A 14,038-nucleotide genomic window follows, 5' to 3' on the forward strand; every position below is an offset into this window, starting at 1 on the left:
TGTGGTGGGTTGTGGTGTTGTGGGCTCCTTCCCAACTATACGTCGCCTCAGATCTAAAAGTACCAAGTGCTGCGTTGCCTATTTCTCTTATTTTTTTTCCACCGTTTGGTCCAAGTTATATTCAAAAAAAAAAAGAAAAAAAAAATTAAAAGAGAATCTTATGTGGAATATGCTTCCTCACAAAATAGGATAATTTTTTGAATGCGCCGTCCTTAGTAGACCGTAAATGTTATACTTACAAATAAATTTTAAAAAAACTTCAAATATCATTTCTATGATTCCGCGCTTTCTCATTTTAGTACTCTGTACTTTAAAATGTATTACTTTCGTACCATATGATTTTACTTTTTTTTCTTTTCGTTATTTTTTTATTAACTTTTTCGTTAAATCAGTGATAAAGTTAAAATTATAGGGTTCTAAATTAAATATTCGATAAACCACAGAATATTATTTGAAGTTTTTCGTATATAATTTAACGGAGAGTTAACGGAGGCGCTGACAAAAAGAAAAAAATAAAACCGCATGGTACTAGAGTGATACACTTCAAATTATATGATATTAAAGTAAGAAATCACGAAATCACGATGATGGTATTTGAAGTTTATTCTAAATTTTATAATACTTCACCAATTATCACACATGACCTTATTTTACTGATAGATAAGTACAAATCTCGAGATGGTAAAATATAATTTATAGTTTTAAGATTGAAATCTAGTTGTTGCACTTTATAAATATGATGTATTTCTTGCACTCACTATTTATGAGTTTAATTCTCTTTGTGAAAATTTAATATTAAAAAAAAGATTAATAAGACTAAAAAAACAGAAGATATTTTCGAATGAACAGGGTATCATATTTACACCCTATTTATATGTGTACAACTCGCATTGCTTTGAAGTATATTAACATAAAAAAATTAAAATTAGTTATCATCTATAACTTTTAAATTTGTTATTAGAATAGTTTTAGAAAGTCCCCGAGAGTATTATTTTTATATATAATTAAAGGTAAAAATGTAAAGAGATATTGTAAACTTTAGCTCTTTTATAAAAAAGCGCTTGAACTTTCAAATTTGATTATTACATTTTCTAAACTTTTTTAAATAGTTTAATAGATCTTTCTTTTTAAGTGAGTTTACTAATTACACAGTTATTTTGATCGGACGTCATGCACATAATCATGTAAAATTTCAAAATATAAAAATTTAATTTTTCTCTCTAAATTTTAATAATTAAGTATGAAGATTGAAGAGTTGGTTGAATCGAATTTTAATTTCTATCGCTTTTTTTACATTTAAGAGTACAAAGAATAAATTATTTGTGTTTTAAAGCTTTATAAAATTTTGAATATGTAATTGCCAAAATTAAAAACTCAGGCATGTATCTACAAAGGAGCGAACCTTTAGGTGGTCTCTGTATATTTTACCCTAATATAATTGTTGGGACCTAAAATGTGAGGATCTTTAATTGATTTATATATGTATTCTATAGTGCCACGTAAATTTACCGATACATTACTAACGCATGGAAAATTATCTGAATAATTATAAAAATTAGAGAAAAAAGTTATCACATATTATGATTATTTTATTTACATGTAAAATCTTTTTAAGTATTATAAAATATAAATCACACCCACCTATAAATTAAGATTTTAATTTAAAATTCTTAATGATTAAATTTAAAAAAGGCCGCGGTGTATACACCACGGTGCATGCAAAAAATAGTTTCTGAGCAAAATAGACCAATTTGACGTGACGTTGAACCAATGCGAGAGACTCTTCAGATTATTCCTCAAATTTCACATTAACCACATTATCTTTAATAAAAAAAAATAAATTAAAATAAAAAATGAAATAAAAATTAATAATAAGGTTAGTTACTATTAATGTTAGGCCAATAAGTACGTCGTAATTTCGCAATACCCCCAATTCACAGTTTCCGCGGCTTCTCCCGCAAATGGTATGCATATAAATCCGATCCCTCCCCGTCTCTATTCAACTCTCCGATCCGATCCGATCTGATCTAAAACCCTCGGATCTCACCATTGTTTCGCGATTTTTCGCAGTAATCAGCTCAATTACTAGCCGATTCTCACGATCCCCTGCTGGATCTCGAGCTATTGGTGATGAGGTGGGGTTTTCTCGTCTTTTTCTGATGAATTTTTCGTGAATTTTGGGTTTTTGTTGTGGTTTTGAGGTGATTGTTGTTAGATCGTGCGTAGGTGAGCTTGGATTTTGAGGTGCCGAGGTTGCGGAGGTGTGATTTTGGGGGGATTTGGAGAGGGGGAAATTGTTTGAGATGGGCGAGGGCGAGCGGTTCCAGTTGGGGACCGTTGGCGCGCTGAGCCTCTCGGTGGTGTCGTCGGTGTCGATCGTTATCTGCAACAAGGCGCTCATCAGCTCGTTGGGATTCACATTTGGTAATAGATCTGATGATCTCCTCTCTTTTTTTTTTTTCTTTCTCTTTTCTATTCGTATTAATAGTAGTGATATAGTATACGATGTTTGGTAGGTGTGATCTGATTTATTGTATTTTTGGTTCTTGGTGGAGCATACGGACAATTTGTAGATGTCGATTGATTGTTTTTATGGATTGTTTCATGTTTCATATTTGTTTTTTGATGTATGTAGTTGATAGTAAAAATACCTTTAAGTTTTTGAAAAAAATAATTATTTCATATAATTTAACATATAATATCATAGCAAGAGGTTACGAGTTTGAGTTCCGTCAGGTTTTTAGCGTTACAATTCCTCCCGTTTAATTCAAGCCCACGTTTTGGGCCTTAATGATTGTTTTTATAATTTAACGTACCTTTTGGTAATTTGGATAGTTCTCTCAAGAGAGGAGTTGCCTACATGAGGAGGAAAAATCACAACTTTTTGTTTTGGGAGTTGTATTAGGTCTTAAGGCATTAATTGGCCAGAGAAGTAAATGATGTTCGATCAATTCGGCCTGATCTGTATCGTTAACCATGAGTAAAAACAGAAATGGATCAATTCGGCCTGATCTGCGGTATATGGGGTAGGTCCTCCGTCGGTGTAACTGTCCATTGTTGATATTGTATTGGTTCCTCGACTTTATCCTCTTGCGTTAGAAATGCAGTCTAAGGTGTCATATATTTATTTGTTGCTTGTGTTGAATGGAGGACTAGTGGTATGATTTTATGAGATGGAAACATGTTATAACATAAATTTGCTAGTTTAAGAAGGTAAGGTATCATAATTAGTTTCCATAAGATGTAGGGGAGAAATGAACTTGGCGGCTTCGAACAGATGAGAGCTTTTATAGTCCCAATATTCAAAATTTAATTACTCTGATGACATCTTGCCCTGATCTGTGTTTTGCAGCCACTACTCTGACAAGCTGGCATCTTCTAGTTACATTCTGTTCTCTTCATGTGGCCTTGTGGATGAAACTTTTCGAGCACAAGCCTTTTGATGCTAGGACTGTTATGGGCTTTGGGGTGCTTAATGGAATCTCTATTGGGCTATTGAACTTGAGTCTTGGTTTCAATTCGGTTGGCTTTTATCAGGTGCATATCGCTTTCGTATTCTTCTTTACTTGATTTAGTCAAGGAAGTGAAAGAGGCATATGATAGTTAAGAAACCTTAGTCTATGCCGAGTCAAATAAGATATCACTACTAAATCAGAATTCATTGGTTTTTGCCGATCTATTATGGTGGTAGTGCCTCTTGGATGTGTTTGTGATATTTCTTTTTCTTTACAGATGACAAAGCTTGCTATTATCCCTTGCACTGTCTTGTTGGAGACTCTTTTCTTCCTCAAGAAGTTCAGGTTTGTTTACCATTTCTTTCTTTTATTGTTAACCAATCAAATCCAAAGAAAATGACGGCTTTTTTTAGAGTTTTTTTAGTTAGTACTCCAGATTTTAACTATTATTGGAATGAGTAATCTCGTGCATGGCCAATCAATATCTTAGCTTGTTGGCTTACAGAAGTATATGACAAAATTCCTTGAGAAAGAAATATTAGGAGAAAGCAAATGATAGAGTAATGGCTGGTGCTGGTACAACTATTCTTTTTCTGATTCATTATCTTCACTTGTCCCTGCAGTAGGAATATCCAGCTCTCGCTTACTATTCTCCTTTTGGGTGTCGGCATCGCTACTGTGACAGATCTGCAACTCAATGCTCTAGGATCTATACTGTCTCTACTTGCAATTATTACGACTTGCATAGCTCAAATTGTATCCTTGAACAAGTTTCTTTTCCGTGAAGTGTTCAGAGCCCTGTACGTCAGTTATGTTGCATTATGGCTTAATTCACCAAACACAGTTTACTGCTATCGAATATTTTGGAGGTATTGTTTCTGTTTTTCTTTTTTCTCCAAAAATGTTCCTTGACCAGTTATCAGATGACAAACACTATTCAGAAGAAGTTCAAGGTGTCTTCGACCCAACTACTGTACCAATCTTCCCCTTATCAAGCACTGACCCTATTTGTCAGCGGCCCGTTTCTTGATGCTTTCTTAACGAATCAAAACGTCTTTGCTTTCCATTATACACCTGAAGTTCTGGTAAGCAGTAAAAATATTATTTAGAAAATCCTCTTTTTTCTCATTTTTCTTACTTTGTGATATAAATCGGTTGCTTTTTGCTGCAGTTCTTCATCACATTGTCGTGCCTAATAGCAGTATCTGTCAACTTCAGCACCTTTCTTGTGATTGGAAAGACGTCTCCCGTCACTTATCAAGTCCTGGGCCATCTTAAAACGTGCCTTGTTCTGGCTTTTGGCTATGTTTTGCTTCACGATCCATTTAGTTGGAGAAATATACTTGGAATTCTAATTGCGTTGGTTGGGATGGTCTCTTATTCATATTTTTGCACCATTGAAGGCCAGCAGAAATCTAGCGAAGCATCTGTGCAAGTATCACAGGTACTGCCACTAGAATTACATTACATTTGGTTGATCACTAACTAGACTCTCCCAAGTAATTGCTTGTTTTGAAGTGGGCAAGCGAAATTTAAAACATTATGGTTTCATCAAGTTAAATAACCGATAAATTCTCACAGAGCGGTAATTTAGACAAACATCCCGGTAACATTTAAACTTCGAATTTTCGTTTCCCACTTCAAGATGCCATAATAGTTTAGTTACCTTTTCCCTAAGGTAAGCATTGAAAAACAATGTACTGATAGTCTGATGCAAATCATGAGAGTTTCCTTTCTAATATATCTGTATTCTTTCTTTAATGTTCTGATCACAGGTAAAAGAAAGTGAATCCGACCCCTTGATCTCCGTCGAGAATGGATCTGGTCCTGTTAGCGACGGTGCTGCTCCGAAAGCTCCGATGTGGAACTCCGACAAAGATTTGCGTGCATAAAATTTTGCTCGGTCCGCAGATTTTATACACACATCTGAAGTTAATAGGGCTTCAGCTTTTAGGGGGTCGGAGCGCGACCCAGCCTACTTCACCCAGTCAAGTTAATTAAGTTACCTATCAAAGAAGAACTTGTATTGATTACATTTTATTCCTATGCAATTTTTGTCTGTGCTTTTACTAGGTAAGTGTAAAGAACACATTATTTTTCAGGCGTGGCGCCCTAATTAATGAATTGTTTTTACCAGGTTTGCTTCTTCTGTTAGACTCATCCAATGCCTATTTCTAGAGATCGCTTCTATTGAGCCATTAACTTAAAAAAGCACTTCTTCTATTAAACTGTATTAGAATATTTTCACTTATGAGACTACTCACACTAGGGAACCACATAAGATACATGTACATTGCTCACTCAGAAACATGATGTGCTGCTAAAAGACTAGCAATTACTCTGTTGCTTTGGCTAAAAGACTAGCTTCTAAATCATCCTTTTCTTCTTCTCCAGCTACCCCAGTGAGCTTCTCAGCCCTCTCAGCCTGGGCCTCCCAATCCATGTTCCTCACCGTATACATCATAAGGCCCGCGCACGACGCCTGGGCCGCCACTAGGCCCAGCCACAGCCCGAGAAAACCGAGCCCGAGCCTCAAGCTCGCAAGAACTGCGACCGGAAGCCCAACGAGATAGAACGAGCTGAAGTTGATGTTTGCGCCGACAGTGGGCCGCGCGCTCCCCCTGAGAACCCCGCAGCCAGCCGTCTGCGGGCAGTTTCCGAGCTCGCAGAAGCCCACTATCGGGAGCGCTGCGGCCGTCAGCGCCAGTATTTTTGGCTCGTCGGTGAACATTCTCCCCCACGCATGCCGCACCGCCACGGTGAAGAGAAAGGCCAGAAGCCCACAGGCCGCAGACGCGTAAAGGCCCACACTCGCGGCGAGCCTGGCCCGGGCCGGGCGGTGGGCCCCCAATTCGTGGCCCACCCGGGTAGACAGGCCCATGCTTAACGAGGACGGCAGGACGTAAACGAGACCCGTTGTCTGTATCAAGACGCCCATCGCGGCCACGTTGGGCTGCGGGTCGGGCAGCAGGCCGCAGAGGATCAGCATCACCTCATACCACCACCACTCGAGGCACACCGATACCGCACTCGGCACCGCGAGAGAAATGAGATGCCCCCATTCCCTTAGGTCCCCCGGGAACGAGGCCCATCCGGCCCACGGTTTCAGAACATCGTCGAAGAGGAGGAGAAAGCCCATCAGGCCCAAGTTGATGTTTATAGTGTTCCAGGCCGAGGCGAGAGCCACCCCTCGGACCCCCAAGCCCATGTAGGACACGAGGAAGCAGTTGATCGGCGCGTGGAGAAGGATCGCGAAGGTGGCGCAGAAGGTGAGCGGCCTAGTTAAGCTTTGGGCCCTTAAGAATATCCTCAGCGGGTGTAAGCAGGCTTGGGCCAAGAGGTCGGGGAGCGAGAATAGCAAATAGTCGCGGGCTTGGGCCGTGATTTCCTTATCCTGGCCCAAGTAGAGGAGAATCGAGTCCATTTTGAGCCAGAGGAGCGAAATGGGGGCGGCGGCGAGCAGGAGGAGGAGGAGAGTCTTCTGAAAGGCTTGGCCCAGCACGGCCCATTTCTTGGCCCCATAGGCCTGGCCGCAGATGGGCTCCATGCCCATGGCCAGGCCCTTGAGCACGGAGTAGCCCGTGATGTTGGCGAAGGCGATGGCGAGGGAGCCGCCCGCCAGCTGGGCGTCGCCGAGGCGGCCCAGGAAGAGCATCGAGACGACGGATCTCGAGTAGAGGAGGAAGCTGGTGATCATGATCGGCCACACGAGGCGGCCCAGCGACACCAGCTCTTCGCCTACCTGCACATGCAGTAGAAATAGTAAATCACACAATAACATGCCAAAAAGTAAAAAAAAAAAAAATAAAAAAATAAAACATTATTATCCAACTCTTAACGGCATTTATAACATCTTAAATGAACAACAAGCCAAGCCATAATAGTACTGCACGCATTTCATGCGCTTGCGTTTTAATACTTAAAGCCAAAAAAAGGGTAGTTCTAATGATTCTTTTAATATAAGATCTGTTTGTAGTTTCTGACTCAGTTTTAAATGCTAAGAGTGTAAGCGTACGCACACCTCGTTGTAAGTGACTTCATTACTCGGTAATGTAAAGTTTCTATCTCGAGAACATTAAGTTTACTTGAGAAAAATTCATAGAAACTTCATAGATTCTATTCTCAAAATTCTATATTGGAAATTGAACAAATTCCTTGTAAAACAAATTATTGGTACAATAACAACCTCGAACTTTTAAATAGACATTTCAAATCCTTTAACTTTAAGAACAACTAATTAATACCACACCAAGACAAATGGTAATAATAATAAGAGAAGAAAATAATGCACACTAGCCACGAATCTTCATTCTGAAGACCAACAAAACTTTCTAAAGAGAGAATTTTCAACTCAAACATAGTCGTTACGCCATAGTCTACGATGATAGTTGGCGTTTCGTACCGTACTATTTTACTAACTGACAGACAGTTGCACGCGCATGGAGCTAGTAGAATTGTAACGCCAAGTACCTGGCGTGTGGACTGCCATTGTCGTTACACGAGACAGACGCGTGCCGAGAGCTGCGCGCAGTGCATGTGCACAGAATTTAAATTTTTGGAATAATTAGAAAGAAAAAAAGAAACATGCAAGCATAGATTTGGCTTGACCTATCAAATGCAATCTTGAATTGCTAACTATGAGCTCCATTCTCAACGGCCAATGGTCCCATAAACCCTAAAAGCTAAAGTGACTATGTATAGACTCTCATGCACCCAAGTTGTAATGCCCTAGTTTCAAACAGCCCCTGTTGTATTTGTGGGTGTAGAATTGGGTGCTCAAATGTTTGGTGCATAGAGTTGGTGTAGTTGTCATGCTAAAAGGCCCATCTCAGCAAAGGCATGGTCCAGGACAAGACAAGAGCAAACCCTACGTGAGGGAGGCCTCGTGGAGGTTGGCTTTAGCACTCTTTGCTATGATCACCACCTCTCTCTCTCTCTCTCTCTCTCTCTCTCTCTCTCTCTCTCTCTACATACCAAGCCATATTGATAAGCAAAATTCTCTCTCTCTATACATGCCAAGCCACTTTGATAAGAAAAATAACTTGGGCTCTGTTATGGATACTTGATCTTATTATCATTAATGTATCCATATGTATGTATAAGATGAGTAATTTATACGTCATACATTAGTAGGCCAACACATCAGTAGCTCATAATAATATGATCCAGTAGTTCTATTCTGTACTGATATAATTAAGTATGGTTGCATAATTACAAAGGTGCCCATATATACCTAGCTTAGAAAAAATAGAGAAGCATGGAGAGAGAGAGAGAGAGAGAGAGAGAGAGAGAGAGCACTAAACCACCAAGTTGACTCTCACTTTCCATCTAACTCTCTAACATATTTCAACATACATTTAGTTAATCTTTGCAAAAAAAGAAAAAAGAAAAAAAAAAGCTGTAGCTATTAATTAAATGCATGGTATGATAGAAGTTTCTATAACAGAAGAAGATAAGGAGAAAAGGTCAAAAAAAAAAAAAAAAAAAAAAAAAAAAAAAAAAAAAAAAAAAAAAAAAAAAAAAAAAAAAAAAAAAAAAAAGAAGAAGAAAAGAAAAGAAGGAAGAGGAGGAGGGACATATATGAAGATCATAAATATATGAATATGCACCTCATGGAGATTTGGCCACCCCATTGATCCATCATTTAGCACCTTCTCTTCTCCTTCACTCCCCTTTAGATCTTCCGTCGCTCTCGTTGTCGCAACAACGGCGCCCTCGTCGCACGGCGCTCGATCGGGCTTATTGCTATTGTCCATGGAGGCTCAATGTAATCAACAAGAAGGAAAATGTGAGAGTGAGAGGATAAAGAGAGAGAGAGAACAAAAACTATGGGAGAGTGAACAAAGTAAACGAGGTGCGTTGGGCTTTTTATAGGGTGTATATAGGTGCAAAGAAGAGGAGAAGGGACAAAAAAAGTAAAGGAGCATGTATTGAAATGTGGCAAGAGCTAGAGTGTTTTACTTTCTAACCGAATCATAATCCTTTTCACTACTTACATTTTATGTTTGATGCACAAAAATTTATCCCCGGAATCCGTCGTTTACGTTATTGCTTTAAGATTCGAGCCAATGGCGTGATAGAACGACAGATCATGCGATTTTGCGTTGGTTAATTCTTCTTTTCTTTTCTTTTCTTTTTTTTTTCCGTACAGAGAGTTCCATACATGTGTTAAGACTAATTCTTAATTATCTTTTCTTGATAACCCACACAGACCCTCGGAATTTACAAAATTAATCAACTGACGAACCTGTGGGAGAAGCTCAGTCCAGTGGAGCGACATAACACTAACCGGTAGTGTCGGCCAATAGTCGGCCAGTGTGTGTTGACCAGATTGTTGTTTTTTTTTTTTTTTTTTTCGCCACCTCTCGAGGGCTATGATGTCTCATCCATGTTATTTAATTTACCGGCTGAATGCCTCTTTCTCAAAAAAAAATTTTTCTTTTTTCTCTTGATCAATTTTTTGAATAATACGGCATCAGAACAAATCACTAACTCTCTACATTCCAAGAGACCTGCTTATATATAAGTTAACTTTCTTATAATTTACCTGATATCAACTATGACTGCATGCATGGAAAATATGATTCCCACATAAAGAATAAAACCGTAACGGGGAAGTAATAATAAGAGTACAATAATAATATAGGGAACTGGGGTAATATTTATGAACAAAGTCACAATTTTGTACCAGGGAGCCTAATTAGTAGATAATGCCTCTGTTGGATCCCTATTCTCTCTATTCTTCGTAATTAATTAGTCTAACATTTTAGAAAATCACACTTTCTAAAACTGTTTGTTATGAATAATAATTAAGCTTATTTCTACTCCAGGGAGCAATTACATATGAATTGCCAAAATTATTTTTTTTTTTTGTTCAAATTACCAAAACTGTTTATTTTATATATTTTTACATCGTTTTATAATGATCTCTTAAAATTTTCCAACATTAATCGATCGAGTAGTAGAACACGAATTTTTTCGAATGGGTCGATTTATACTGTTCAATTTACCTAACTCAAATCAAACTCATTTATATAGTTAGCACACTTACTTCACTCGATTTTGTGGCTCGGCCTCATCGATCCGTTTTATTATGTCATGTCTCCATCTTTTTTTTAAAATTATTTTATTTTTGATGAATAGGTTTGGTTTTCTTTCTTACTCTGAGCAAATCACTTGTACATTCAAATGTGAGATGTAAATTTTATATCTGCATAAAATAAAAAAATTAAATACTTTTTTCATATTTTTAATATTAAAAAAATTGATAAAACTAGTGCCATAAAAATGACCATTAGATGAAAAAGGATAAAATTTACACCTATCTTTTAGGTGTAGGAGGGGCATTTCTCTATCATTAATTGCCTTTTATCTATGCATGTTATGTATATATGTTACTATGGCATCGATCAACTGATCTCAGCATTGGTTTTGTGGCTCCAAGGAAAGAGTCTTATTGACCTAATGTGACTACGGTTTACGGTGTTTGAGGTTTACGGTGTTTGAGTCGGTACGAAATCCCATCCGTGAGATAATAAATCCAAATTTTCGTGTTTCGATTCGTTAAATCTTTGTATGCTATTTATATCATAAAAAAAGTCTTATTGACCTAATGTGACTACGGTTTTCGGTGTTTGAGGTTTACGGTGTTTGAGTCGGTACGAGATCCCATCCATGAGATAATAAATCCAAATCTTCGTGTTTTGATTCGTTAAATCTCAGTATGCTATTTATATCATAAAAAAAGTCATTTGTACATTTAAATGTGAGGTGTTTATCTTATATCGGCACATTCAAGAGTTTAAACACTCCTCTTATATTTTTAATATTAAAAAATTAAATAAAACTAGTATGATGAAAATGACTATTAGATGCAAAAATTATAAGATTTATACATACTTTTTAAATATATGCGCAGCATTTTTATCTTTTCAAAAAAAATAGAGATTAATGGTTCTTAAAACTATATATGGGTTGCATTTTAGTTTTCAAATTTTAATTTTTTTATTAAATACAGGTTTTTTTTTTGAAAAAATAACACATAAGTATAAAGATTAAATGACATGAACTTCAGTCCCAAGTGACAAACATAACATTGAAACTTGATAGTTATCGACCGTACTCTAATAGTTTGAATAAACTGAAGAGTGACAAATTAAACATCAAAGATATTATCGTATTTGGTAAATTAAACATTATTATATGTTTCTAATAAAACACAAAGTACCAAACATATATATATAGGTTGCAAAGTTGCTATCATAGTGGAAATAAACAGTTCAATCGTACAGTTGCTCCAGCTTAAAGTTACTAATTGTTTATACCTATTACCTAAAGTTATCTCCTTATTCTTATTAGTTATTAATCTAAAGGTAATTAAGTTTTGAATTGCTTAAGCCCCACCTATTGGATTTTGACAACCCCACAAAGCTACATATATTTTATTATTATTAAGCAAATTACGTGGAACAACTACCGCGTTTTGTTTAGGTATTTAATTAATATACCGAACCACGGATTAAGAGTACACGTGGGTGCATTGCTCAATAATAATAAAATTTTTTGCAGGCTCAAATCGAGTTGATCATCTTAATCTTATACTTTCGTATAAATAAATTAATTACAGCAAAAAATTAAGTGTATATATATACATATAATTAAGATCCTACTTTTTAAACTTAATCCCGGAGCTAGCATAGGGTTTTTGGCCCCAAACGTAGGCGGTTTGAGACATACTATGGGTGCATGTTTTGTATAGAATATATTTTTACTAACTAATAATCACGGAGTTTTGGAGCATATATATGTTTCGATCATTGGTGATGGCTCTTTCTGATATAAAAAATTAAAGATTATTTTACTTTTTTACGTTTTATATTCTAAATGACTAATTATGTTTCAATCACGTGTTGTACTATTGAGATAATTTTTAATTGCACCGCTTTAAATGAAACAATATAGGAGTGTTTAGCAATCGCGTGAATGCGAGCAAAAAACCATGATAAAGAGTGACGTTTATTTATGTGTGTAAAGATGTATGCCGCAGATCCTGCAGTTTGTTTCATTAGAAAGCAAAGTATGTATATTTGTATGCTTTGACTCTGATCCGAGAATGTTTAGTTCATACTTGAAATGAAAATCAGAATAAAAATTTACGATTTTTGAAAGAAGATTTTGATTAAGAAAAATGAAACTGATAAAGAGAGAGGAAATAGGTGTCGGTAAAAAAGAATTTTGAATAATTTACTATAAAATGAACTAATCAGAAATTTAAAGCCGGATTGAACTATAAATAGATTTAGTCATCTCCATTCCGGGATGGAATGAAAACCGAAATTCGATTCTTATAAAATAAATAACAATTATCGAACTCAATGAATTTTATTATAATATTATAATTTAAAATAGGTGAATCAAACGTATACTTCTTGATCAGTACCGTTTGGTTCGGGTATAAGCAAGAACTAGCTATTACAGGGATAGGTACAAGTATGGGGATAAGAAAAATAGTGTTTGGATGAAAATTGGGTTGTTCCCGGGAATAAGAATAATTTTAGATAGTTTTATATAGAAAATGAAGGTGTTGGTGGAGATAACCGAGAACTACTATTCTCGGATAAAAAATTACCGTTTGGGTATAAAGGGAGGATAAAGGCCTATTCGTATTCCTATTCTCTAACCAAACGCTTCAGAGTCTCTAGCCATGGAAAAGATGAATTTTAACTTTTTTGAGAAAAAAATGTTTATAGGAAATTGAGCGAGCATAGCACTACTCAACTAGTAATCCTAGTCCCCATCAAACGAGCTGGACTTGTGACTTAAATTGAGGAGTAAAACTAGGGGCGGACGTGGAATTGAAAAAGTAGCGTAAACAAACCAATCCAAGTTGACAATTTTGGTTTGATAATTTGATTCGATTTTGATTGTAACTGTAACGTCGTAGTAGCCTCACATTAGATTAAAAAAATAATATTGATTGAAATATATAAAATCATGCACGCTAATAACAACAACTAGATTTAAATATTTTGAACCGATAGTTTAAGACCAACGAATTATCATTACTAGCGGGTTTGGTCGTTATAGTAATCTGGTTCAATTTTAATTGTAAGTGGCCTACTTTTTGTTTGAAAATTTTTCAAATTAATTTTTTTTGTCCTAGTAACCAACCAAAATTTCATGTGTTGGTGCATGTATCAATATATATATATATATATATATATATATATATATATAGAATTAGGCTACTATACTATCTATAGTACCGAGCTCCGGTACTATAGTGTTTGTTTTCGATCTTAGGGCGTTCAAATCAATGATCCACACCGTTAAATATGATCTAGGGTATATGAATGTCTTAGGAATAAAATTTTAGTTTTTTTCGATATCGTTTACTTAGTAAATAAATTATATCAAAATGGACGGTGGAAATTGAATAATCTTTAAAATTTGAGTATAGGACTTTTAAATTTAAGATCAAGAATGTTAACCTTAATCTATATAGTTTAAAGTATTTTCTATCAAAATTTGAAGAAATTTAGATTCTTCTACACCGTTAAACTCCAAACTTGTCATAATAGCCA

General features: G+C 36.1%; 2 protein-coding genes across 3 annotated transcripts; one reads left to right on the forward strand and one right to left on the reverse strand.

Moving 5' to 3' along the window:
• Positions 1,892 to 5,609, forward strand: LOC109709660 (uncharacterized membrane protein At1g06890-like). Of its 2 annotated transcripts, none has more exons than XM_020231981.1 (9): positions 1,892 to 1,964; positions 2,071 to 2,135; positions 2,227 to 2,424; positions 3,353 to 3,537; positions 3,733 to 3,800; positions 4,079 to 4,211; positions 4,379 to 4,540; positions 4,627 to 4,899; positions 5,231 to 5,609. In XM_020231981.1, exons 3-9 carry the CDS (start codon positions 2,304 to 2,306, stop codon positions 5,345 to 5,347), a joined length of 1,059 nt encoding a protein of 352 aa, XP_020087570.1. In that variant the 5' UTR covers positions 1,892 to 1,964; positions 2,071 to 2,135; positions 2,227 to 2,303; the 3' UTR covers positions 5,348 to 5,609. The 2 variants fall into 2 exon arrangements, with proteins under 2 accessions (XP_020087570.1, XP_020087571.1); XM_020231982.1 differs by having other exon boundaries at positions 1,930 to 1,964; positions 2,216 to 2,424.
• On the reverse strand, positions 5,791 to 9,211 carry LOC109709124 (protein DETOXIFICATION 53-like). The gene is made up of 2 exons (XM_020231193.1): positions 9,065 to 9,211; positions 5,791 to 7,197 (listed from the first exon to the last, which is right to left on the reverse strand). Exons 1-2 carry the CDS (start codon positions 9,209 to 9,211, stop codon positions 5,791 to 5,793), a joined length of 1,554 nt encoding a protein of 517 aa, XP_020086782.1.

This window comes from Ananas comosus, linkage group 4 (assembly GCF_001540865.1).
Source record: "Ananas comosus cultivar F153 linkage group 4, ASM154086v1, whole genome shotgun sequence".
NCBI classification, from domain to species: Eukaryota; Viridiplantae; Streptophyta; class Magnoliopsida; order Poales; family Bromeliaceae; genus Ananas; species Ananas comosus.

Excerpts from the sequence above, each read along its gene's own strand:
- LOC109709124 (XM_020231193.1), bottom strand. The coding sequence starts at position 9,211 with ATGGACAATAGCAATAAGCCCGATCGAGCGCCGTGCGACGAGGGCGCC. Across the intron at positions 7,198-9,064 it reads GGTGGCCAAATCTCCATGAG|GTAGGCGAAGAGCTGGTGTC; the intron begins GTGCATATTCAT and ends CTGCATGTGCAG.
- LOC109709660 (XM_020231981.1), top strand. The coding sequence starts at position 2,304 with ATGGGCGAGGGCGAGCGGTTCCAGTTGGGGACCGTTGGCGCGCTGAGC. Across the intron at positions 2,425-3,352 it reads CTCGTTGGGATTCACATTTG|CCACTACTCTGACAAGCTGG; the intron begins GTAATAGATCTG and ends TGTGTTTTGCAG. Across the intron at positions 4,541-4,626 it reads ATTATACACCTGAAGTTCTG|TTCTTCATCACATTGTCGTG; the intron begins GTAAGCAGTAAA and ends TTTTTGCTGCAG.